Raw genomic sequence first — 26,696 nt, 5'->3', positions numbered from 1 at the left:
ATAAATTTAAGATAAATGCGCGTGATAAAATATTTATTTATAAAACACGGGAAATTGATTTCATTTGATAAAGTGGAGACCACAGCCAAAAACAGCAATGAAATGCGTGCATTTTCACGTATCAAACATTTTTCGCTTCTATTTTTGGGGATTGTATGTGCTCAATTATTCATTAAAGCCGATGACTGTGCAGCGAAACTGTGGGGAGTGTTAGGGATTACGAGTTGGGATTGCTCTCCGGACCAACGCGCCAATTACAAGTGCAAATAGAAATCTGCTGTCGGCCACAATACCAGCGATATTGGGCTTCCCGTATTATACTGTATTCCAGTTCGATAATACAGTCGTTGCACCCTTCGACACAAATCACATTAATTTTGTTCGTGCTCATTACGGACGAGCTGTTCGGCTGGGCTGGTGCCGGACAAGGACGCACTTTCCACTTTCCACTTTCACCCTGCCATTCTGCCGTCCTGCCATCCTGACATCCTGCCACTTTTGCCGGAAAGGGGCCAACCCCCTTTGGTGCAGCGAGGAATCCACCCCTCTAATATCATTTTGCAATTTGCACTTGGCAAATAAAGGAGTGAATGCTGTGGCAGATAAAACCGATTCTCTCCTTTGTTCTAGCCCCGGGGCCAATGTTTCCCAGCCAGCCAGCTCGCAGCTGGCCAGGATAACACATCCCAAAGCGTTTACATTTCAATGGACAAAAGCTTCGGCTCGGGCTCCCCGAGAAAAACGCATGCCACACATTGTTAAATAAATTATCGCCTATGTCATGCAGAGGTATCGATGAAATCGACCCCTTGAATCTGCACCTTGGATACCCTCGCAGAATGTTAAACAATCCTGTTAATGAGTAACCCCAATTTCCATTTCTGATTTAACTTTCTTTTTTGAGGAAAGAACATTTTTTTCTTCTTCTAAATATTTTTATTGTTAGCACACTCAGGGTACAGCTATGTCGTTATTACCCGCCTTGAACTTGACACCCACAGCATGATTTCAAGACTGGTCCGATTGGGGTCCTTACTCTTCAGATCACTCCCTACTGGGATGCCAGCGAGTTGATGGGTGGGTGGGAATGGTGGTATTGGTGCTGCAGCCAAGGCTGTGGGTGCGTGGCTGCTTGTGGCTTGATTGACATGCCCCCGCTCACAAGGGGATCCCCAACTGCCACTAACCCACCCACAGAGTCACTCACTCGAACACATCCTCGATATGCTTTGTGACAAACAGCTGATTGCGTGTTCATCCTGTCTGATGTCCTGCATGTTCTTCTTGGGCATGATTTATGTTAGCAATTGAATTTCTTGACTTTTCTTTGCCGAGGTCGCTGGGGAGCTGGGGGCCACACGTGGCCGGTGGAGCTGGCCAAAAGAAACGCAGCACAAATTAGCTCATTTTCCGGTACACTTGCCTCACGTGCTCGTTAGCATCCAGTCAAAGGAGCCGCAGGTCATTGACACTCGACCAGCGTCCCCCAGATCTTCACAGTTTTCCGACTTGGTCACGGGTGGGGTCACTGGGCAGCAGATGTTTGCATTTTGCACTGCCCAAGTTCTTTGTACCCCTAACTATACACTTGTAAAAACGTAGGAAAAGTTATCGCCTTTCGTTACGTTTGGAGATCAAATATCTATAGAAATTTATTTATGTCTTACTGATTGTAAATAACATTGTGAAAATTATGTTATATATTGAGGGCCTAGTTTTTGAAAGTGTAGCTGGTTGGCTGAAGTCTAGAAAAGAGTGAGTCACGTACTTCTGCCAGCTGATTGCCTCAAATTGTTTTCGCCCATTTTTTCGCACACATTTGACAGGCGTTTAAGTGTGACAGAATGGAAGGAGTGGGTGTATGTCATAGGATGGAATGCCGAAAATTCGTTCATTTTCATTTAATGCCGACCTAATACGAGTCAAAGTTCTCTGACGCAATATCGCCGAAAGTCCTTTAAGGACACCCCTCTGCTCGCAGCTTCCTTCTCTCGGCTTAGCAAGAGTTTGGCTACATTCGCCATATTTTTTGGGTCGCCTAGCAGTTTATCTGCTTGTTGACAGCTGCCCAAAGGGAATTAGTTATCAAAAGACGCATAAATCCATTTTCATTTTACAGAATACTTTGCTCAGTCTGGCTTCTACGTCTTTCCACTTTCCGTACTTGAATAAAATATGAGTAGAATAGAAATACGAGATATACGACGAGACGATATTTACTTTGGTTAACCCTTAAAGACAGTGCAAACTTTAAATTACACTTACATATATATGTGTGATACATAATTACAGAGTAAATTCCGAAATAAAAACCCAATGCTTCTATGAACTTTAGTAAAGATAACACAATTTAAAGCGTACAAAGTCCACCAACGTCATTGTATGATTTTTAAAAAGATAATTTCTGGACTTTCTTTTCGCTAACCACAATTTCGCTAACCACATCTGCTTGGCTGCGAAAAGGAAAACAGTCCTGACCTTTTCTCATTAGCACTTTGAGTGACACAAATATTAAGGCCGCCAGATAGCCAAACAAAAAGTGCGTTCATCCGTTACTCAGGCGACTTTTATGGTCTGCTTGCTAATGCAAATAGCATGCCAAGTGTAATAAAATTATTTCCGCTATTGTTTAGCTCTGGTTATTAGCCTCATCCCGTAGATTTTCCCAGCCCACCAGCCTGTTTTCATTGGCACGCGATGGAAAAACGCTCCTGATTTAACTGCCTCGAGATAAGTTCCTCGGGCTTTCTTTGGGTTCCTTGGTCGTTTTGATTTTCGACTCGAGCCAAAAACAGAATAAACATAAATTGAGGCAATCCGTGGAATTGGCAGCTGCCCAGAACACAGGCCAAAAGGCAGGACACGTGTTGGGACTCCAGCACTGGTGGCATGTAAGGCTATGCTACGGGTCGCCGTCTCACCGGGATCCCAGCCCCCCTACCTGTGGCTACCCTTGTCACCCGCGCTCCTGCATCGAGTGTGTTTGCATTTTAAAATCCACCCTCGAACAACATTTTGCCAACTTCAATTCCAACCGCTGTCATTTGAAGCGAGTGCCCCTCCTCTTAGTTTTCGCCAGGGCTATAAGTGGACAATGGAGCACACTTTGCGACATTTAATTTATTGATTTTAGTTTAAACTATCCATTTCTATCAAGCAAAACATTTCATTAATTATTATGCAATCTAGTTATTCAGTTTATTTAAAGATAACGTTTAGTTAAAGTTAAATTATTAAAACCTTAAAAATGAAGAGAGCACATTGTTTGGAACAGTCAATTTGATTAAAACGAAGTGAAATAAAATGAAATTTTGTTCATTTCAAATAATCAACAAATTTTCAGATTAGGCCCACTGTTAAAAAGCCTGATACTATGGCCCTCATGGGAATTGACAGCGTTTGTGTTTCTGTAACCCCATTTGGCCTCCATTTTGCGCGCATTTTGATTCCGGATTTTCCCACTGCACATTCCTATAAAAAGGACTCGTTTGAAGGAGCGGGCAGATATGCCCACTTGTCCACCTGCCGATGGACAACAGCCAAACTGGGATGCGGATGGCCACACTCCGAATTTGGTTCTTTTTGATACTATTTTTTCCGGCAGGAGAGCCTCTATAATTTTGTTGCCCCGGCAGATTGTTGCTTTTCCTTCCCATTTGCTCTTTTCCTCCCTGGAAAAAATTCAATCAAAGCACTACAAGCGTAAACAAGTGGGGTAACATTGGACTCGCATCCTTGCATCCTTGTTCGTCAGCACTTCAATTTCAAGTGTTTTCTTTTCTATTTGAATTTCAGCTCGTTTTGGCCTTTTTTGAATTTTGAACCCCAAAATGCGAGTTTGGAGTCTTTGTCCTTTTATGGTTATGCTTGCTTTATTATTGGCGCTTTTGGTACACCTGTTTCGATACTCTCTGGACACTCTGGTTCATTTAGTTGTATAAAGAAGCAGGTTTTAGCTTACTTTTAATTTTAAAATAGTTTAAGAAATAAAATAGTAACCACATATATTGACTTATTTTCAAATTGAAATGACTTTTAAATAAGTTCACCTAAATTTGTATAGCCAAATTTAACTTGAAAGAGCATTACACCTTCGTTTCAAAAGAATCTTGAACTCTTGAATTAAAAATCGCAGATGGCCCTTTTCGGTCTTTGGCAAGTTTAAATGCCGCGCTAGCAACTTCGCTCCTTGGCTCCGTGGCTCCTTGGCTCCACCCCAAGTTTCCCCGAGTCCCAACCTTAATCGGCCTTATATTTCAGAGAAGCAGCTTGATACACCTAACAGCCGTGCTAAGTCCTTGCAGGATTAGGCCAAACGCCCTCGCATTTTATTCCAAGTACGGTATTTGAACGCCTTTCTGAGGCCTAAAAGTACGCAAAGCTCAATTACTTGCCAACACAAAAATGGTGAGGATGGGTGCGATGACTCGAGGAGGGGAGAACTCGCGTTATCTTTTGATTTTCCGTTCTTTCATTAGTAATGTTCCACCAAACTTTTTTCTTCAATCATCAGAGAATGTGTTGTATCCCATACTAGTTGTTTACTCTTGACAAAAAATATGTTTTATTCTCATATGTTATAGAATAACTTAGCATAATAGAACTAATCAAACTTATAAACAAAGGATTTTCAGCTTAACTTGATTCTATTCTTAGGGTATGTGAAACTTCGGCATTCCTCGCTTTTTATATTTTGTTTTTATTGCTGATTGTTTCACTTCTTTTAGGGATAACCATCAATTTTTATTGTTCTTACGGCCGCATTTTACTTCGACTTGTTTGTCGGGTTTGTATTTTTGGTTTTGTCTGGCTGCCCTCTCAATTATTGATTTTTGTTCGAATTTTCGAAAGCGAAGAATTTCGGTTGAGTTGGTTTTTTTTGCTATACTTGCGGCAATAACTGTGGCTGACAAATGATCTAAACTTTGTCAGAAAGTTTTTTCTTGGCGGCGTCTGTGCCTGAAAGTATTTTTAAATCTAATTAAACCGCAAAGCAAACAGTTCTTCATTAGGTTCTTCCATTTTTGTTGCTTGCGTTGCCCGTTTGTCAAATTTTCCGTCTGCAGAAGGACAAAGTTAGTTCTTTTGAAAAACGTTAAAGGATAGTGGATGTAGCTGCGCAAATTTTCATAACTGTGGGGACATTCTGTAATTAACATCGGTGTCTGCTTTTCCTCAACCTGTTGGGCTTTCTCCAGTTACAACTGGTGTCTGCTTTTACTTCTTTTTTTAGTTTTCCAGGGCAACGCAGTTGTGTAATGTCATTGTGACTGGGATGTGAAGTTTGTAACTTGTTGAAGTACCAAATGTGGCTTAGGAAGATAATGGAAATGTTGTGCTGTTCCGAAATTTGAAGTTAAGGGTGACAAAAGTAAGCTTGGTACTTTTTCTTCTTCATCCCTTTATTATAATTTATTTTACAAACAATTAGGAGCTTAAATATTTTGAACACTTTCAAATGTGGTAATCCGATTAGCCAAAATTATGCACAAACGTCGATTATAATTATATTTTCTGTCAGCGTAATGGAGTTTTAAATAGGCCTTAATAGGATTAGCCTAAAAGGCGTTGGTTTGAAGCGCTTACAATTACTTTTATGTATATGTTTTTAAAATAGGATGCACTATTCCCTGTACTGGGCATATATTTTCTCCATTTTGTCACATTCAATTCTTTATTCAATTCCGATTTTTCTATCGAGAAATTAGAAGTAATTATGTTATAAATTAGAGGAAAAGCACAGTGTAATTCAAATGTATTTACTTTGTTCCTTCAGCCTTTAGCTTTTAGCTGAAATTTTCATACGGCATTGAGGTGCCAGCCGCAGTTTCTAATTGAAACTATGTGGTACCCCTTGTAGGTTGTATTCCTCCAGAAATTAGAGCCTCTCTGGGGCCTCCTTTGCCACGCCACGGGGCACATTCAACCCGTTGAACTTTTCCTGCCATTCCGGCTCTTTTTCACTACTTTGTCATAATTTGCAACTGCTGCAGTGTAAGCCTGCTGCTCCTCCGACTTCCCGCACAAGTTGTTCCTATTAACTGCTCAGCCATTTTGCGTTCAGTTCTCCAGCTCTGCCAGAGGAGTTAATAGACCGTGATGGGGCGGGGTCCTAGAAACAGGACACAACTGCTTGACTATGCAACTGCATATCCCTGCCGTCGGGGGCCATGTCCTGGGCTGTTGTCCTTTGACTGTGTCGCTGCATAATTTATGACTGCTTACTGGCTCCCTGGCACTCAAGCTGTTTTTTGTTAGCCAACACAACACAGGACACGGGACAGGACCTCTTTCTCCTTCAGTGGAGCCTTAAATCAGTTGTAAATCGATTGATGTATGGCCAAGTTATTTGCACCAAACCGAAGCGACGGCTTTAAGTGCCCTGGGCCGCTTTATGGAATTTCCTCGACTAACTCAATTATTGAACAATTTAATTTGGCCAGCACTGCTTGACTTTGAGGGTCTGGCTTCCTGTTGCTCCTGGCCATCCGGGTGTTCCTCGATTAGCATGTTCTCAACACATTTGCGTACAACCCACAAGCATTCACACTCCCACATACACTACACATTTCTAATCCATAAGCAGCTAATAAATTTTGGTCATGCATCATGTGGAGAGGTTTTGGGCGAGTTTCAGCTCCACATCCTGGCCAAATCGACCCCCACTGGAAGGCAAACATAGATGTTGTTTTGGGCGTAATTAGTGAAATGACTGAGACCACCAAGCCAATCCGCACTCTACGATTAAAGTTGTCGCGTTCCCGGGTCCAGCCAACAAAGTGCATCATTAATTTTAAAGCACTGCCAAGGGAGTCATGATATATTGTTATTGCTGGTTGCAACTTGATATGCACTTTGTTAAATGTAAATATATATAATATAAATGGGTTTTTACCTCATAAAAATTATTATTATTATTATTACTATTATTATTATAAGTTATAACACTATTTAATATCACATTAAAATGGTACAAAACTTAAGGTAATTCATTTACTATTTACAAAATTAGCTTAACTTCTTTATGCGTTTTGTCTAACCTAATTCGTAATTCATGCGACAGTCAACACATTTTCTTCAAGTCTTCAAGTTTTATGAGGTTATAGAAATCGAAATCTCATACATAGCTTGTTTCCACGTAAATTTTGGCCTGTCTACGCATAAAACTTAATGGGCATTAAAAAATTACAGCTGTTGCACGGCTCTCGGTCCTTCACCATGGATATTACTTTGTTTATCGCCCTTATTTTGTATGTCAACAGTTATGACGGCTACAAAAGTCAATTTGCCCTGTAGCTACGATGCTGGCCCTTAAAGGCAACAGTTTTACTCAACATATCGATTGGTTACCCTCTAATTATTAGACCCTTTTTTTGAAGCGTCTTAGCCATGATGACGAATGCTTAAGCAGTTGAACTATCTAACCACAAAAGGTTGAGGGGTTTTGTACAGCTTAGCGAAAAGTTAGCGTTTGGCAATCCTTGGATATATGTATACATATATACATATATCATAAGTACAGTGTGCATATAGCTGAGAGCTACATTTTGGAAGATTTAAATACATTTGCAGACAGCAGAGGACATGAATTTATAATGAAAACAAATTAATTTTTAGTAATGAAATAATATTGCTTCATAATATGTAAACCTTTTAAACATTTTTATCCCTGTACTTTAAATCTTATTTAACTACCTCTTTAAATATTTATCAAACATTTAAATATATATAATATATAAAAGTTTGCATATAGCCTACAATGTGTAAGCAAGTGTAGTTAGTTAGCTATAGAATACACTGAAAACAAAACAAAGCTTCTAATTGCTTGGAAACAACTGTATTCGAATGTCTTTCCAAAGTACATATTTGTGTGTGCGTGCTTATTTGTTTCTGCCAGTGCCTGTGGGCCATTGCTCGATTCTTTGTGCGTCCTCGGCTTATAAATTTAGTCAAAGCACGTAGCGTAAACTTGGCAATAAATCCGTAAGCCCAAACGTCCATGGACCACCCCGAATATACGTTAGCATGTATCCCTGACTTACACGCATCCCGCTGTGGAACACGTGGCGTATTAACCATATCGACATGAGTAAACAAATGCCCAAGGGGGATCATGAGGGGAAACATGAAGAAGTCTGGAGATTGCTCGAAGTAATTTACACTTTTCCAACTTCAACTTACAAACTTTGCCCACTCTCTCGTTTTACAGAAGAGGAAACCATGAGGAGAAGGCAAAAAAGTGGAACGACAACAGAAATTAACACAAATGCCTCATAAACTGGCATATCTTGATTGGGAACGGGAACCGGAAGTGCCACCCACCAGCCCAGGGACACGTGTTAAGTAGCTCTATCCATAGTCATTATCAGAGAACTGTGAGCAAACATGCCGAACCTCCATCACGTCGACTACAATCGAAAGTATTCCGCCACGGAAACGATTCAGGTAAGCTTAGCTCCTTGTGGTCCTCCAATTTCTCTGCCATTTAAGTCGAATCGCCTGCTGGCTGGCATTAAAAAATACAACTTAAGTGCGATAATTAAAAATGAAACGAACAATTTACGACCCTAGGAGTCTGGCACGCGACCAAATTTGTGGGCGTACACCGGGTTCTATCTTATCCTGGTGATTTTTCACACCCAGGATAGCAGGGATCTGGGAGCCAGGACGTCGTCCGAATGGAGACCTTACGTTTGACTTGCTCCTCGACTAGATTGATGTGCTCCGTCGCTTTGCTGTTTGTTTGAGCAGAGCTCAACAAATTAATTGAAGAGTTTTCGTGTTTTTTGGACAATGCCAGTCGGGAGCTGCCCCCAAGACACGCCTACTGTCCCGCTAATTGCTGTCATAAATTTTGAACTCAACTCGCTGGGAAACATTCCTTCGGCAAATTGTTATACTCTGTCGCCGGGGAAAACGGGAAAAAGGGGGTAGTTGCGCTATTACCAAAGGGTTGTTCCAGGAATTCGGGTAGATTGAGCAATTAAGGAAAGAAATAGCTTAATGGAAAGTGTTCTTGGGGGAATCAAGAAGCGGCTTGCCTCGAAACGGAAAGATATCATTGCGATAATAATTTTTATTTAAATATACTTTTTTGCTAAAGATTGTTATTATATTTTGCTGATTTTTTTTTGTACCTCACTATCTTAGAAATGCTCACACCTAGTTTAAATTAAACCGTTTTCCTGGATATTATAAATTTTACTAGTATTTTAATAACTAACTCTGCCAATCCTTTTAATATGAAATATTCCATTTATGCTGAGGTCTATAATGTTTTTAATATATCCTCACAATCAGCTCTTATATTATAAAACTACCAATCAAAATTTTAAGATCCTAAAATGTATTCCCATACTTTAAAGAGTATCGATTATTCGACACAATACAGAAGTGTTACTTTTCAGATCCCATTTGTTTTGGTTTGCATGTTGTCTCAGCTTCGGCTCTTCCCGCGACCACTTTCCTCGAGTTTTCCCGCACTTTCTCCGCTCCGTCACTGTGAAGCAAAGTGCAAAAAATAACGTCGGGAAAGTCTGTGCAGGCTGCTGTTGCTTTTTATTCCTCAGTTGGGTTTGTTTTGTTTTCCCTCATGGAGAACCCTGCTTTTCCGGATTCCTTCGGTGCCGGGCAAAAACGAGATGGACATAAGCCGGAGAGGGTGAAGGGCGGGCTTCGTCTCTGAAACTTGATTAAGTAGTTTCCGCGTGCTTTTATTTGCACAATAAAAACATAACTTTTTTTGTTTCGCTGGAACTGCTCTTCTAGTATTAAAGTTGGATGAAAAGGAGCGCTAGAGCAAAATGTGTGAAGTGGACTTTTCCCCGGGAATTGCATCCCTATTTTCATTCTGGACGTGTTTCCTGGCTGTTACTATTTAAGCCGCTATTTTTATGGCTCTTGCGCTGGAATGATAACGTTATGGCTCCATTGTGACAAGTCGCGAACGTGGTTTAGTTAAAATGTCTCGTCATGTGGGATCACACGAATGGATGGCTCATTCCCTCCCATGAGAAAGTCAGTGCTAGCTGGATTCAGGCATTACAGGAACGAGGGATATTACTACTTACGTTGCAGAAATATTTTAACATTTTTATTTTTCCTTTAATTTACCTTCGAAGTATCACTTATCACGTATCACTTATCACAGTACAACGCTTGTTAAAAGTATTAAGTAATAAATTTTTCGTGTTCATTTCCTTAAGAGCTTTTTCCAATATATTTAGCTACAGGTAAGCAAAATGTCCACTTTCGCTAACATTTAATGTAAAGGATCTTGTCTTTTAATTTTAAAGCTAAGCTATACACATTTGGAGTTATTACCAGAGTTTACCTCAAAAGACTTTAATAGATTTTTGAAAACTGGTCTCTGCTCCCAATTGTTATTCTTTTCCGCCCAAATACCATTAACTGTTTTCTGGTTTCGACTAATGGTCGGGTATCTGAACAGTCTGCAATACTGACGGAAATAGCGACCATATGCCGCTCTATATACCCGCAGACGCCGCGGCCCATTAAAAATGATTACAGAAATGCCTTAGCACGCCCTCCCACGAAAAAAATTTCACTTTTTGCCGCATATGCTGCCCGCTTGGAAGTTGGCTTTTTTGTCACTTTTTTTTGGCAAAACAAACAACATAAATATGGATTTCTCATTAAAATGCCAAAGCTATGCCGGCACGTAGATGGAAATGCTGCGAGTCCTTCGAGAGCGGCGCCTGCGCCTTCGACATGTTTTGCTCTCCCCAATGTCAATGTCGACGTTCTCTTAGCCGCATTTGTTGTGCGCTCTTATTGGCCAAGTCACGTGCTGCCATTGAAGGAATTTCACTGCCGGCAGGAGCGGATCGTAAAGCAGGCAGAAAGGAGGGTGGCCACTTCTCTTAACACTCAGCCAGGACGCCAGGACAATGTGACGCATTTGTCATGAAACGGATTTCCGGTATTGTCGGCGCTGTCTGTGCCACCCCACGGGGCACCACCCATCCATATCCATCCACACTTGGCTTCCCTAGGCAAGCTTGTTCAATTTTTTATGACACAGGCGTGGAGGAGCGAGGAACGATAGAAGTCTAGGGCTAAGAAAAAACACAAAGTTTGTCGTGCCCGGCCGCAAAAGTGGCTATTTAGCATTTTAGAGTAGGCGAACATGACCTCAAGGAACCTTGTGCGCCGTTCATCTCCCTCCTCAGAGTCCTTGCGACTCTAGGCTCTGAATTTTTCATTAATTGTATTTCGAATGGGACGCTAAAAAGCAGAAGAAATGAAAATGTAAATAAACGAATTTTGCAATGATTTCGGGCAATGGGGAAATACATATAAGGCGGTGCAGATTTGGTAAATTGCACATTATGTTGTCCTTATGAACAATGAGGAGGTATAGTCATTTAATGGGTATTCCAAGGTACCTTGAAAACAATATTTCGTGCCCGTAAGAAAATGATTGTCCTATTCTTTCATTTTGATAAAAGATCCTGCTTTAATGTCTTTACCGAAACATCTACAAAAGTTTCTTATTTCGTGTTAATAATATGGAACATCGTTCCATACTTTATCCGAAACTCACCCCTAAAATGCATTATCCCTCTTTTCAAAACCAGGTAGTAACTACCATTCAGGTATGAACTGCATGGAAAGTATGCAACATTTCAACGTGCCCAAGATAATCCTTAGCTCGCTTATAATTCTCAAATGGTTCTGGCTTCCTTTGAGTGGTATAGGGACTGATTTGGGGTTGAAAGTTATCTTTGCGCAGAGGCGATATCGTAACCAATGAAGTTCTACTGAGGTGCGATTATTGCTAGTTGAAAACTTTAACCAATACCCCGCCATGGGGACGTGAAATACCGTCCACTACGGCAATTTTTGGGAGCCCGAGAGGGCCATTAAAAATTCATTCGAATATTAGTCTTTAGTTGGTGTAGGGCCCGTTTGAAAAACGGTGCTGAGCTCAGCATCGTTAATGAAAGGATACTTAAGTCAAATCTTGATGGTCCATAATCGTAAGATGACCAAATAACTAAGATTCCTGGGGTAACACTGTGCATGTTTAAAGAGGCTATGATACCCAGAAACGTGGCACATCATCGTGTAAACCTAACCATCTAACCATTAATTTAAGCCATTCGAATCACACTCATCCTCAAAAAGGGTTCATGGGCATTAGACAAATTAAACCTAATGGTAACTCCCATTTAGCCTACTCTCCAGCTAAATCACAATAACCATCCTGTATGCTGTGCATGCAAATGTGACTGGTCGTGTGTAAGTGCGGGAAAACTCCCAAAACGTTCCTGACCGAAAATTACTATCGCAATTTATGTTTATGTGACTGGAAACTTTTCCTTTGACTGGATTTTTGTGGTTTTTATAGTTCAAGTTCGACAGAAGGAGCAAACCAGATAAACTGAAACCTTTAACTTCTATGTAAATTTACAACTTTGCTAGTTTTGGCTTTCGAAAAACTTCAACTGAGCTTTGGTTCCTCTTGTGGCTACATCCAATTTAGACACACACATAAATAAAAAAAAAGGAACGACCCCTCACAAAGCTCAGATTTTCCGATGCGTAACGTAGGTTTAACTCTAGAGACTAACGTTGGTGGCTTGTTTCCTTTTTATGAACTAGGCAGATGTAATTCCAAGGCGACCCATGACCCCAAACATATTTCATTTTTTACGCTTAGCCTACTTTTTGTCAATGCCAAACATGTAGCACAGATTTGGATTGTCAGCCTTTTTTTTGGATCTTTTCAATATATGCGTTATTTATGCAAAGCAATCCCGCATTGATGAAGATGCTTTCCCAGAACACTAAAGCCTCGGGAACCAAGAAAAAGATAAAATAATTCAATTAAAATTTATGGGAAAGGCAAATGGAATGGTGGACCACATACCTAACAATTGTCCAATGTAAGAATTTGATTTCATCATTTTCGTATTTATTAATCATTGGCCCGGCTAAATCAATAACCAAGCACTAACAAAAATTGAGTTGAGACTCATTAAAGTGTTCCTCTCCACGGAAATCTTTAGTAAAAGGCGAAAGATTTATTCGACAATTGAAGAGAAACCAGAGCCTAAATATCAGAATAGTGTGCCTCTACAATCGATATTGTCCAGAACTGCTTGGGAATTCTTAACGCACGAAATATAAGTAAAACCTGGTACAATTATGGTGTGTTACCTGAATAAAAATGTTAAGGGAGTGTTTGCGAAAAATCTCTATCCGGTAGGGTTGCAAAATTAATTCAAACTAAGTTAACAGTATAATATTTCCCATCAAAGCAATCGGATCATTTAACAGTAGTCATGCTTATTTTTACATTGAATTTCGTAATGCTGTTTTGCTTACTCGTATGTTGTTAACAGCTTGGGCATTTATGTATAATTGCATATATAATGGTCTTTGCAATAAATAAATGATAATTGACATTGAGATAAATGTATCCATCCCAAAAGTATACAGTAGTATTTGGTCCAGGTCCAAACACAGAAATTCCCAACTAGTTTAAGCGGCATATGCAGGAAGTCCTTCGTTTTAGAACTGATTAGTTATCGCTTCTCGGCCTTATGGCTAAGATCAAGTTCTTATCAGCTTAACATCTGATAGTTCCTCCATTGGAGGACAACAAATGTTAAACTGATTTTTGGAATCAGTCGGAGTGCTAGGGGCTTGCTCCACCTCTGTCGCGGGTTGGCCCGGTATTGCATTACCGCCGGGATCTCAGCCCAACTGAATAATAAATATTAACATTTGTAAAATTGTTTAGCCTAGGTCGCGTTGTCAAGTGATTTGGGATCATTTGTCGACACCTCTTTGCATAAAACTGCCACGCCCACACTTTTGAAAAATGTTTTAATATTTTTTCATTTTTGTATTAGTCTTGTAAATTTCTATAGATTTGCCAAAAAACTTTTTGCCACGCCCACTCTAACGCCCACAAACCGCCAAAAATTGTCAGTGTGGAACTCTCCTTCGCACTTTCACTAGCTGAGTAACGGGTATCAGATAGTCGGGGAACTCGACTATAGCGTTCTCTCTTGTTTTTAGATACTTACTGGTCGTATTGTGCTTTACTAAACTAATCCTCATATTTGGTGTAAAATATTCTAATTAGCATATATGTATGTATGTATGTGTTCATATGTACATGATGAAAATAACAACGAAGTTTTCACTTATATGTGCTTTTGGGCAAAAGTTTCGTAATCGCAAGGGATATAAATACTAAAGTGAAAATCAAAATCATTGGGGCCTTTTTTAAAATTATCGAAATCCGAAACGTTAAAAAACACACAATTCACTCTAAGCTTCAACGTGTATGCCTTATTCACTTTTTAAAATGCTTTTTTTTTCACTTTCCCTTCATATCTTCACAATCCTTTTCTAAAAATTCTGCACTTGTAAAGAGCATCAATCCATTTTGCGACTTTGTCTCTTTGCGAACTACCTGTCGATGAATACCGTCGTCACTACGTAGATTTTCACTCATTTGTGGGTGTTATAGTGTTAGAGTTAGAATCTCAACTTTCTAGCTTTTATGGTTCCTGAGATCTCGACGTTCATACGGACGGACAGACAAACGGACAGGCTATTGATCCATATACTTTATATGGTTGGAAACGCTTCCTTCTGCTTGTTAAATACTTTTCAACGAGTCTAGTATTAGAATTAATTTAGAGAATAATATTATTTTTAATACTTAGTGTGAAAACCATTCATTTTTAAGGTATCACTATGGCGTTTTTGCATATGTACGAGGGTCGTTTGATAAGTCCGTGACTTTTTGAATAAAATATATTTTTTTCGTCAAAGAAGCGTTTTATTTCTCAACATAATCTCCTTTTAGCTCTATACATTTAGTCCAGCGTTTTTCCAATTTTTTTATTCCTTCCAAATAATAGGTTTTCTCAAGGCCCTCAAAATAGTCGTTTGTTTCTGTGATGACCTCTTCATTTGACCCGAATCTCTTACCGCCGAGCCATTTCTTCATGTTTGGAAACAAAAAATAGTCACAGGGGGCTAAATCTGGAGAATATGCTGGATGGGGTAGCAGTTCGTAGACCAATTTATGAAATTTTGCCATGCTGACTACACACGTGTGCACCCGTGCATTGTCCTGATGGAACAGCACTTTTTTTTTCGCCAAATGCGGTCGTTTCTGCTTCAAATCAATATCGAATCTGTCCAAAAGCTCTGAATAATATTCGCCGGTGATCGTTTTACCCTTTTCAAGGTAATCGATGTGAATGATACCTTGTGCATCCCAAAAAACTGTGGCCATGACCTTGTTGGCCGACAGACCCACCTTGGCCTTCTTTGGTGCACGTTCACCCGGAGAAACCCACTGTCTTGATTGTTCTTTGGTCTCTGGTGTGGTGTGGTGGATCCATGTTTCGTCTACGGTAACGAAACGGCGCAAAAATTCGTTTGGATTGCGGTTGAACATCGCCAAACACTCCTTTGAAATGGTCACACGGTTGCGCTTATGGTCGTGTGTGAGCAATCGCGGCACCCATCGCGCGGAAAGCTTTTTCATGTCCAAATATTCATGTAAAATGTGATGTACCCGTTCAGTTGAGATGCCTACAGCCTCAGCTACCTCACGCACTTTCATTCTCCGATCATCCAATATCATTCCATGGATTTTGTCGACGATTTCTGGCATGACGACCTCTTTTGGGCGACCTGAACGTTCGGCATCACTTGTACTGGTACGACCACAACGGAACTCAGTAAACCATTTCTTAACCATTGAAATTGATGGTGCAGAGTCCCCATAATATTTATCAAGTCTTTCCTTGGTTTCGGTGATGGATTTTTTACGCAAAAAATAATGCTTAATTAGCACACGAAATTCACTTTTTTCCATTTTCGTTAAAATTCACGAGATCGTCTGCTTTCAATGCCTATAAAACGCAAACCAAAAAACGCAGCTTTCTCAAAATTTTACAGTCAGCTGTTAATCGATAACTGCTGACAGGAGCAGTGTTGTATTTAGAGCAGGTGCGCGGCAAATACAAAAAGTCACGGACTTATCAAACGACCCTCGTATATTTAATGATTTTTTTTGTATGTATTCAGATTAGATATCCACGATATTGGAGTTTTGTGAACGAAGTGATCCAATTCTCAAGTGTTGCCAATTTTATTTCAAAATCTGTAGGTACTTGTCTTGATTTATAATGCCACGAATAAACGAAATATTTTTCACTTCTATTATGAAAATGCAGCCTAATTCATCACACTTCCTTCGCCGTGTTTTGCATTTGATTTCTGAAACTCCACATTTCGTTTCTGGCAATCCATTGTCCAGCTGTCACATACAAAAAGATTAAACTTGCGTTCATCTAAGAATATTACATCATTACACCAGCATTGGTCCTTTTAGGAGAACTGCCTGGAAAAGTTTTTTCTCAAAAATCGGTCTAGCTCTGTCGTTGTATCCTTGTTTTTTATGGTACGTTGAAGGGTTTGCGCTTAATCGATCGTTCCGTGGTCGGCAAAGAATTCAATACCGAAGCACTGAGTCCAGGAATATTTTTAACTTTCCGAACTCTTTCGGCTTCTTCACGCACAAACAATTTTTTCGGTTGTCCTTTTTGCCTAATGGAAGCCAGCAGTTACCTCAAATGATTTGAGAAAAAGTTTCCCATTTTGAAATTTTGTAATAGTACTTGATTTGTTTGAGGTTGTTTACTCTAAATTTATTCCAGTCAGTTCACTAAACCCAAATTATAACTTGGCTTGTTGGAGTTGCCATATGTTTATTATACGATACTGAAAGTTCAGTACCGCCTATAGATCATATTTAGAAAACTAAACTAACTACTGCTTCGTCGTGTAAGGAAAATTATGTAACATGCTGAAGGCCAGATCGACTCCGCTATTAATCCTGTTCAAGATAATATATACTCTATATGGTCGAAAACGCTTCCTTCTGCCTGTTACATACTTTTAAACAAATCTAGTATACCCTTTCACTCTACGAGTAACGAGTATAAAAATGTAGCTTAATTAAAGCGTAATTACAAGGCTTTATTGCCTTTGATTACCATAACACAACATTTATGGGTAAAATTAAACTTATACAAAAACACTTAGCTTAGCATTTTTTAATTCCTTGTGATTAGTATGTCACTCTCTTATATGAAACCACAGCAGATTTTAGATATGCTGGTTTTATATAGTACTGCCCCTTCGCACAGTATATAAGTAATATATATTATCAAGTGGCCCGATAACATAAGCTGTCAGGCCTTAATAAAAATTAGGGATGTCGTGATATTAAAAAAATATCATCGATACGATGATAAATATCATCGATACGATACGATACAGATATATTTAGGGTTGTTGATAATATATTAAAATATCAATATATCGATATTTTCCTGAAAATGATATATTTATATCGATATATTTTTTGAACAAATATCGATATTGCGATATTTTTTTTTGATATTTTCGTTCACTCTGATTTCCAAAGCGATACCGAGTAAAAGTGCACGTGTTAAAATGAACATAAAATCCAATTACACTAATAAAAAAACGGGACCGCAAAGGGCAAACTCTGCGACCGAATTATTAATACAACTGGAAACTCTTCAAAGTTGTCTTTGCACCTTAAGAAGCCGAATGACAGACACACATATAACACAACGAGTCTTCCTAAAATCACTTAATTCTAAGTACTGGTATATATATATAAAGACAACAAATTATTATCTGCATTATAAATAGAATATCCATGCATTTAAATAAAAATAAGAGAGAAAGCTACAGGGGGCGTTAAGGTGGTAACTATGTCTGGAGTCTGTATGCTTAATCTAAACTTTCTAGCTTTTGTAGTTCCTGAGATCTCGACGTTCATACGGACGGACAGACGGACATGGCCATATCGACTCGGCTATTGATCGGAAGCACTTTCTTCTGCCTGTTACATACTTTTCAACGAATCTAGTATACCCTTTTACTCTACGAGTAACGGGTATATAAATAAAGTTAATAAGACACTTTAATTTTATTTATTGTGGAAAAAAAATTTTATTAAAAAAAATATATCAAAAATATCAAATATGTCGATATTTTTTTGTGATATTTTAAATATTATCATCATTTTGTTTTGATAAGAAAAATATCATCGATACGATATTTTTTTAATATCACGACATCCCTAGATATATTTAAAATATCACAAAAAAATATCGATACATTTGACATTTCTTTTCAAATAGAATTTTTCCCCCACAAAAAAAATATAAAAGTTTCTTTTAAACTTAATTTTTTATTTAAATTCATGGATTTCTAATACAGATAATAATACAGTTAGTATGCGAATTTCTAATTTTATGCAAAATTTGAAATGTTATATATAATATATATATAGAGTGGGGAGCAAAAGTGATTCCCACGATCAACGTTTTCATTTTTGAGCTCACATAAATATTAAACGAATAAGTAAATGACAAAAACTTTTTTTTATTGAACACCTTGTTTATTTCTTACAATTAGGCCTAAATAGAAAAAGAAGAAATGGAAAAGTAATAATTCGAAAACAAAAACCAACGGCATGTACTCAACGGCGAACATTCAAATTATTTTCAGCACAAACATTTTGTCTTTTCTGCACCTTGACAACCACTGATTGACTAATTTGCAGCTTCTCAGCAATAGGGAGATAATACTATTTTCTTTATCAGAAGACAGCTTCTTCAATTTGCAGTAAATAATTAGATACTAAGTTACAAATTCAACAAATCAACTATAAAATTGTGGAACAGAGTGATTTTCTGCATTCTGACAACGAATAATAAATGCAAAAAGCACTTAACGGTAAATCTGCCGTTCTATTGCTGATGAGAAAGAAAGAAGTGCAAAAACATGACCGAATAACGGATGGTGCAAAACTGAGTAAATTATTTACTTTTACATTATTAAATTAGGGATTACTTATTATTATTATTATTACTAAGCAAAATTTTAGCTTGATGACATACCCGCCTTTCTTGGGCAGACATTGTGTTTTCAGTATTAATGTCAAACACCGCCTCCTTCACCATCATTGGTAATAAGTACATTTTTTCAAATCTAGGATTTAGGAACGAAGCTTTTACCAAGATTTTATTTTGCTGGAATGACTGAAATCTTTTATTCGAAATCCTCACAAGCGCCTCCTTGGCTAGCTTTCCGTTCTCTGTCTACGTTTATGTTTACGTCTATGTTTAATTTTTGAATTTGGTTCGCTATCAAAGTTATTAAGGGAATCACTAAGTTGACAGGGACATACTGCTCACCACTTATCTGTTCCGTGGCTGCTTTAAAAGGCTGAAGGAGACTACATAAGTCCCTAAATATAATTGTTACCGCGTTCAGATTTATTAATCAAAATAACTGCGGCTTTGATGGCTTGGTTCGGGAATGATTGCATCATATCAAGACACGAGTTCTACCTGGTGTCTACATTTTGAACTAGAGTTTTTATTTTTCCTTCCGGAGTGCCCTCATCGGCTTGCGCCTTTCTCCATAGGGGCATCATTGCCGTGCTGTGCTTGAAGTGCATAACAATTCGCTTTATTTTATCCAAAATATTGGAAAACGACTGTATTTTCTTAATGGAATCATCGACAACCAAGTAAATATTTTGTGCGAAGCACGGAACATGCTTTCCGGGCCCCAAGAAAAGTTTGGCAGCGCACTTCATATTACTAGCGCTGTCAGTAGTAAGAGTTGTCCACTTGAAACGGTTAATACCTAACTCTGAGCAGGCATCTTCCAATAGGGTTGCCGAAAATTTTTAAAATATCGTATCGATGATTTTTTCGATATTAAAAAAAATTGATATTAATATATATCATTTAAAAATATAAATATATACGATATTTTCGATATTTTAAAATTTTTCTTTAATATCAACAAAAATATATCCGTCCCATGATAAAAAGATGTATGTACATATATTTCTAAATAACAAATTAAATATATTTTAATTTCATTATAAACTTATTCTAATTAATTTTAGAAAACGCGCCACATGACTTTAAATGCTTACCATTTTTTGGCATTTCAGATATATATTATAGTGCCTATTTTTAATGTGGGACACTAGGTTAGTAGAGATCCCGCTTGTTTTAATAGTTTTTGCGCATATTTTGCACTTGGCAGTGCCGTTTTTAATATCAGAATCATTTTCTTTTATTTGCATGACGCTCATGGTCGTGGTTTTTCCAATGCAAATGTGAGCAACGCAAAAGTATCAAATACGACCCAAAAAAAAATATCGCATATTTGATATATTGCCAAAACCAATATCGCGATATAAATATATTGATTGGAAAAATATTATTCGATATATTTCCGGCATCCCTATCTTCCAATAATATTGTAATATAATCACTGGTATGCGACTATATTGAACACAAAAAGTATGTTTTAAAATGTTTCTTGATAAATAAATAAGAAACAAGTCACATATCGACAGAGCACAAGACAAACACGACAAACAATGGACGACAAAACACATATAAAAAAAATTAATTAAGTTTAGACAAACCTGATCCATTCTTGAAGCTTTAAGGCACATTAAGTTCAGCGACTCTTCATAAAGAAAATTAGCTGTAACTGTGAGACTCGAGTTTGGAATCGTAACAGCATCGCAGGTAAACGCTACGTCTTCCACAGAACTCAAAATCTTAGTCAGTGCTCCTACACATCCAGGCAAGTAATAAAATCGATTGCGTATGTAATTTCTTTGGTCTTATAACCATCATCTATAATAAAAGTAAAGATACGTTTTTATTTTTAAATAACACACAGGTTTTAAACACACTTGCCATTAAACGCCTCTGCACTTTTCAACGACTCGGTTATGGTGAGGACATTTTCGAAGTTTGTAGACAGATAAGCTTTTATGATAGATACATCAGCGCCTGTGTCAACGAGACAATCGATCGCAACTTTATTGATGACAACAGATATAAGGCGGTTGTTGTCTCGAATCACTCTTACGCTTTGCACAGCTTTTGGACAATTTCTCGACCCACTTTCCACTTTCGCCGCACTTGATACATTTAGTTGCAGCTTGACAATCCTTCCTAAAATGATCTATGGATCCGCAATTAAAACAATGCGGTACTATTCCTCCATATTCGGCTTTTTTCCCTGATCCGGCTGTATGTTTATGAACTGGTTCGCGTTCTTTCATCTGCTCGTAAATTAAATACTGACTCTGTAGTTCATCGTAAGTCTTGCAGCTGTACATGGCAATTTGCCTCATCTGCAAAACGTATTCATGAAACGATTCGGCTTCTCGTTTCTTTCTCTCGCCCAGTTTTGTGGTCTCTGAGCATTTTGGCATTGTATGCTCAGCAACTTCACAATTTCCCCGAGATTCACAATTTTCCTGTCGCAGATCGTGTTATATTGTTGTCCCTCTTGCACTGCTGGTTTCGACGGCTCCAACGACTTTGGCACAGCTAAAGGTTTCGCTTCAATGTCCTGTCTCTGTTGCACTGCTGGTTTCGGAGCGGCTTTTCTCGGTGTACTTGCGGTTTTTTTTGGCGTATTTCCTCTTCTCATATTCTTTTACAGTTTCGGCACATTTAACTGTTTATCAGCACACTTTCAGCCTTTTGATCACGCACAATCCGGCACGGTTAGGCAAGGTTGAGCCCCCAAATGTAGATATATGTTTATATGTAGTTTATTGATAATTAATAGGTATTTATGTAGTAATACAAGGAATAGTTAAAGTTCTCAGCTCGGCGAATGTTTATAATAAGTAAGAGACAAAAGCAGCTTGACAACAGCACTGGATAACGGCTTCTACGGCTTGAGATTACAGCTTTAGATTACGGCTTTAGGTTACTGCTTCTACTACGGCTCTCTACAACTCTCGACTACGGCTTGTCTACTTTAGTTCAGCTCGGCTTCTTTGTAGCCACCTCTTTCTTATTCTCCGCTGACTCTCGATCGACTCTTGACTTCTAGTGCTGCCAACTCTTGTCTCTCCAACCAATGCTGCCAACTGCTTACATACATGCACTGACGAGCAAAACTGTAACACCAGTTGCATATTCTAACTTCAACGGTCAGTACCTTCTCTCCTATTTTAAGTACGATAATAATCTTAGTCTTGTTTTGTTGCTACTATATTTGACTATCGCTTGTGAAGCGATTTGATCATTTGGAATAAATATGCCGAAGCAAAATGTAAAAAAAGTCAATTGTTACAGTTATGCACTGGGGTTATATATTAAACGAAAATTTTATTTGCGATTATTTTAATAATGAGTCCATAACCCTTTTGATTTTTTTAGCTCCGTTATGCGATTTGGCATACTTTGGGTATAGCGTAGCACCATTTCAGACGTCCTTTGTTCTTTCCCACAGCTCCATCATTCCACTTGGAGCGACTGCAAATTTTGCCAGTTGGGATTTGACATGGCTCCACAAATTTTCTATGGGATTCATATCAGGAGATTGCGGTAGCCACTTCAGCGACTGAAAATTTGGCGTTTGGGATCATTGTCTTGCTGAAATATGCTTTTTTTTTAGCAGCAATACCCATATTTTGAATTACTTTTGGAAGATACAAAAAAACTAGATTAAGGCCCTCAGCTGCTATAGCTAATCCAAAATTCCGCATAATTTTAATTATGCGTTAATTTCTCAATTATAATAAATAATAACAAAAAAAGTATTAAAAATTTCATATATTAATGCCAGTACTTAGAATTAAGTGATTTTAAGAACACTCGTTGAGTAATATGTGTGTCCGTCATTCGGCTTCGTGCGTCGCACATTACACATTAACAGTTAACAGGTACCTCATGGCCAAGCGGTAAAGGCCTGGCATTGTTGACTTGTGGCCTTTCCATACCTCAATTGGATTACTTTCCCATGCAGCTTGGGGCAAGCTAAAATATAATTTAAGCTCCTTGCTCTCATTGTTTTTATTGTCCAAGTCTCTTGCAATGGAGGTGTTATGGCGGCACATGAAGTCCCCCAAATCCTGAGAACTGTCGACATCAGAAACCTGTAAAAGTTTAAATAATTAGTATGCGAATTTCTAATTTTATGCAAAATTTGAAATGTTATATATAATATATATATAGAGTGGGGAGCAAAAGTGATTCCCACGATCAACGTTTTCATTTTTGAGCTCACATAAATATTAAACGAATAAGTAAATGACAAAAACTTTTTTTTATTGAACACCTTGTTTATTTCTTACAATTAGGCGTTAATAGAAAAAGAAGAAATGGAAAAGTAATAATTCGAAAACAAAAACCAACGGCATGTACTCAACGGCGAACATTCAAATTATTTTCAGCACAAACATTTTGTCTTTTCTGCACCTTGACAACCACTGATTGACTAATTTGCAGCTTCTCAGCAATAGGGAGATAATACTATTTTCTTTATCAGAAGACAGCTTCTTCAATTTGCAGTAAATAATTAGATACTAAGTTACAAATTCAACAAATCAACTATAAAATTGTGGAACAGAGTGATTTTCTGCATTCTGACAACGAATAATAAATGCAAAAAGCACTTAACGGTAAATCTGCCGTTCTATTGCTGATGAGAAAGAAAGAAGTGCAAAAACATGACCGAATAACGGATGGTGCAAAACTGAGTAAATTATTTACTTTTACATTATTAAATTAGGGATTACTTATTATTATTATTATTACTAAGCAAAATTTTAGCTTGATGACATACCCGCCTTTCTTGGGCAGACATTGTGTTTTCAGTATTAATGTCAAACACCGCCTCCTTCACCATCATTGGTAATAAGTACATTTTTTCAAATCTAGGATTTAGGAACGAAGCTTTTACCAAGATTTTATTTTGCTGGAATGACTGAAATCTTTTATTCGAAATCCTCACAAGCGCCTCCTTGGCTAGCTTTCCGTTCTCTGTCTACGTTTATGTTTACGTCTATGTTTAATTTTTGAATTTGGTTCGCTATCAAAGTTATTAAGGGAATCACTAAGTTGACAGGGACATACTGCTCACCACTTATCTGTTCCGTGGCTGCTTTAAAAGGCTGAAGGAGACTACATAAGTCCCTAAATATAATTGTTACCGCGTTCAGATTTATTAATCAAAATAACTGCGGCTTTGATGGCTTGGTTCGGGAATGATTGCATCATATCAAGACACGAGTTCTACCTGGTGTCTACATTTTGAACTAGAGTTTTTATTTTTCCTTCCGGAGTGCCCTCATCGGCTTGCGCCTTTCTCCATAGGGGCATCATTGCCGTGCTGTGCTTGAAGTGCATAACAATTCGCTTTATTTTATCCAAAATATTGGAAAACGACTGTATTTTCTTAATGGAATCATCGACAACCAAGTAAATATTTTGTGCGAAGCACGGAACATGCTTTCCGGGCCCCAAGAAAAGTTTGGCAGCGCACTTCATATTACTAGCGCTGTCAGTAGTAAGAGTTGTCCACTTGAAACGGTTAATACCTAACTCTGAGCAGGCATCTTCCAATAGGGTTGCCGAAAATTTTTAAAATATCGTATCGATGATTTTTTCGATATTAAAAAAAATTGATATTGATATATATCATTTAAAAATATAAATATATACGATATTTTCGATATTTTAAAATTTTTCTTTAATATCAACAAAAATATATCCGTCCCATGATAAAAAGATGTATGTACATATATTTCTAAATAACAAATTAAATATATTTTAATTTCATTTTAAACTTATTCTAATTAATTTTAGAAAACGCGCCACATGATTTAAATGCTTACCATTTTTTGGCATTTCAGATATATATTATAGTGCCTATTTTTAATGTGGGACACTAGGTTAGTAGAGATCCCGCTTGTTTTAATAGTTTTTGCGCATATTTTGCACTTGGCAGTGCCGTTTTTAATATCAGAATCATTTTCTATTATTTGCATGACGCTCATGGTCGTGGTTTTTCCAATGCAAATGTGACCAACGCAAAAGTATCAAATACGACCCAAAAAAAAATATCGCATATTTGATATATTGCCAAAACCAATATCGCGATATAAATATATTGATTGGAAAAATATTATTCGATATATTTCCGGCATCCCTATCTTCCAATAATATTGTAATATAATCACTGGTATGCGACTATATTGAACACAAAAAGTATGTTATAAAATGTTTCTTGATAAATAAATGAGAAACAAGTCACATATCGACAGAGCAGAGAACAAACACGACAAACAATGAACGACAAAACACATATAAAAAAAATTAATTAAGTTTAGACAAACCTGATCCATTCTTGAAGCTTTAAGGCACATTAAGTTCAGTGACTCTTCATAAAGAAAACAAGAGAGAACGCTATAGTCGAGTTCCCCGACTATTAGATACCCGTTACTCAGCAGCTAAATTTAAAAAACAATAAATATGCCTTCATATTTACGTAACTTTTCGCCGCTCGAATTAGCTTCCGATTAAAATTTTGAAATCGGTACCCAGGGAACACCACGTGGAGGCCGTTGAGTTACAACGGGGTCGTTTAAACCAAAATCAATTTTGGGGACCTACGAGTCGACTTGAGTTTTCAAACTTTGAAATATTTTAAAAACTCCATGTTCCCCAAAAATTTTGTTTGTCCGTAGCATACGGAGGCATAGATATTGTTATTATTAAATTAAATAATTAAAAAATGAATTTTTAAATTAAATTAAATTAAATTATCAAACTTATTTAAAAATATTAATTATTTTTTTTAGATTTTTTTTTGTTTTTACTTAATTTTTTTTGTGGGTTTTCCTTGTTTTTGTTTTAAATTAAATTAAATTATCAGACTTATTTAAAAATATTAATTATTTTTTTAGGTTTTTTTGTGTTTTTTTAATAATAATAATTTTAATTTTTTTTTGGATTTTTTTTTTTTTTTTTAATAATAAATAATTATAATGATACATTATAAATACTTATTTAGTTTATATTTAATTAAATAACTACAATACCTAATCTGCCTCCCTAACGCTAACTAATATACCACTGTGCACAGTGGTTGCGCCCATAGGCCAAAAATCAAAAAAAAAATTTCCAAATATTTACAAAAAGTAACCAGATTGTCTCTAAAATGTCCAAATATGTGTATGCCAAGACCGTTTTGTCTTAACTCTAATGAGGCATTCTAAAAATAGAGTGTAAAGGGAGAACAATTGTTCATTTTTGCAGTACAGCGGAGTTTTGATTGCTTTTCGTCGCAACAAAAGTGAATTTCAAAGTGGTCAAACGTGCGATTGATAGGTCCAATTTTAATTATTTAAAATGAATTTTAAAGTTTCAGGTATTTACTTTAATAAATTCTAAATGTGAAAATCATTGAATTGATTTATCATATTTGGTGAATTTTTGATGGATTATACCTTTTTTGTGTATTATGTGAACGTCATTTTCCTAGTTTAGGTAAACTTTTAGATATATTGCCCCCTGATCCCCCCTTAATGAGTGCTATCACTGGATTTGTCCATGTTTTAAGGAAATAAAAATCGTAAGTCTAGCTGCAAATATTTGCAAACATTCGTGTAAACAATAATAAACTCAAGCTGTCTTGCAATCTTCAAGGTTAAGTTTTCGCCGTATTTTGCTGAATGTCCTATGTTTTTGTGATGTTTCTTTTGTAATCATCATTTGTGTTTGTCAATTATGTTTGTGTCAACAATTTTGCTT

The 26,696-nt window shown here is 37.4% G+C and overlaps 1 protein-coding gene, 2 non-coding genes and 1 pseudogene across 3 annotated transcripts; 2 read left to right on the top strand and 2 right to left on the bottom strand.

The window, feature by feature from the left end:
• Positions 1 to 11,743: 11,743 nt before the first annotated feature.
• On the top strand, positions 11,744 to 11,883 carry LOC122615382. The gene has a single exon (XR_006325831.1). It is a non-coding gene; the product is annotated as a U4 spliceosomal RNA (small nuclear RNA).
• A 1,073-nt stretch (positions 11,884 to 12,956) lies between these two features.
• Positions 12,957 to 13,080, bottom strand: LOC122615384. Its single transcript, XR_006325833.1, has one exon. It is a non-coding gene; the product is annotated as a U5 spliceosomal RNA (small nuclear RNA).
• Positions 13,081 to 13,555: 475 nt separating this feature from the next.
• On the top strand, positions 13,556 to 13,739 carry LOC122615373 (annotated as a pseudogene).
• A 1,334-nt stretch (positions 13,740 to 15,073) lies between these two features.
• On the bottom strand, positions 15,074 to 15,941 carry LOC122614113 (histone-lysine N-methyltransferase SETMAR-like; the record flags this gene model as incomplete). Its single annotated transcript, XM_043788601.1, has 1 exon — positions 15,074 to 15,941. A coding segment is annotated over exon 1 (801 nt), but the record flags the coding sequence as incomplete, so codon positions are not given.
• Positions 15,942 to 26,696: the final 10,755 nt, after the last annotated feature.

This window comes from Drosophila teissieri, chromosome 2R, assembly GCF_016746235.2.
Source record: "Drosophila teissieri strain GT53w chromosome 2R, Prin_Dtei_1.1, whole genome shotgun sequence".
In the NCBI taxonomy this organism is placed as follows: domain Eukaryota; kingdom Metazoa; phylum Arthropoda; class Insecta; order Diptera; family Drosophilidae; genus Drosophila; species Drosophila teissieri.
This window is presented reverse-complemented; position numbering and strand designations above follow the sequence as displayed.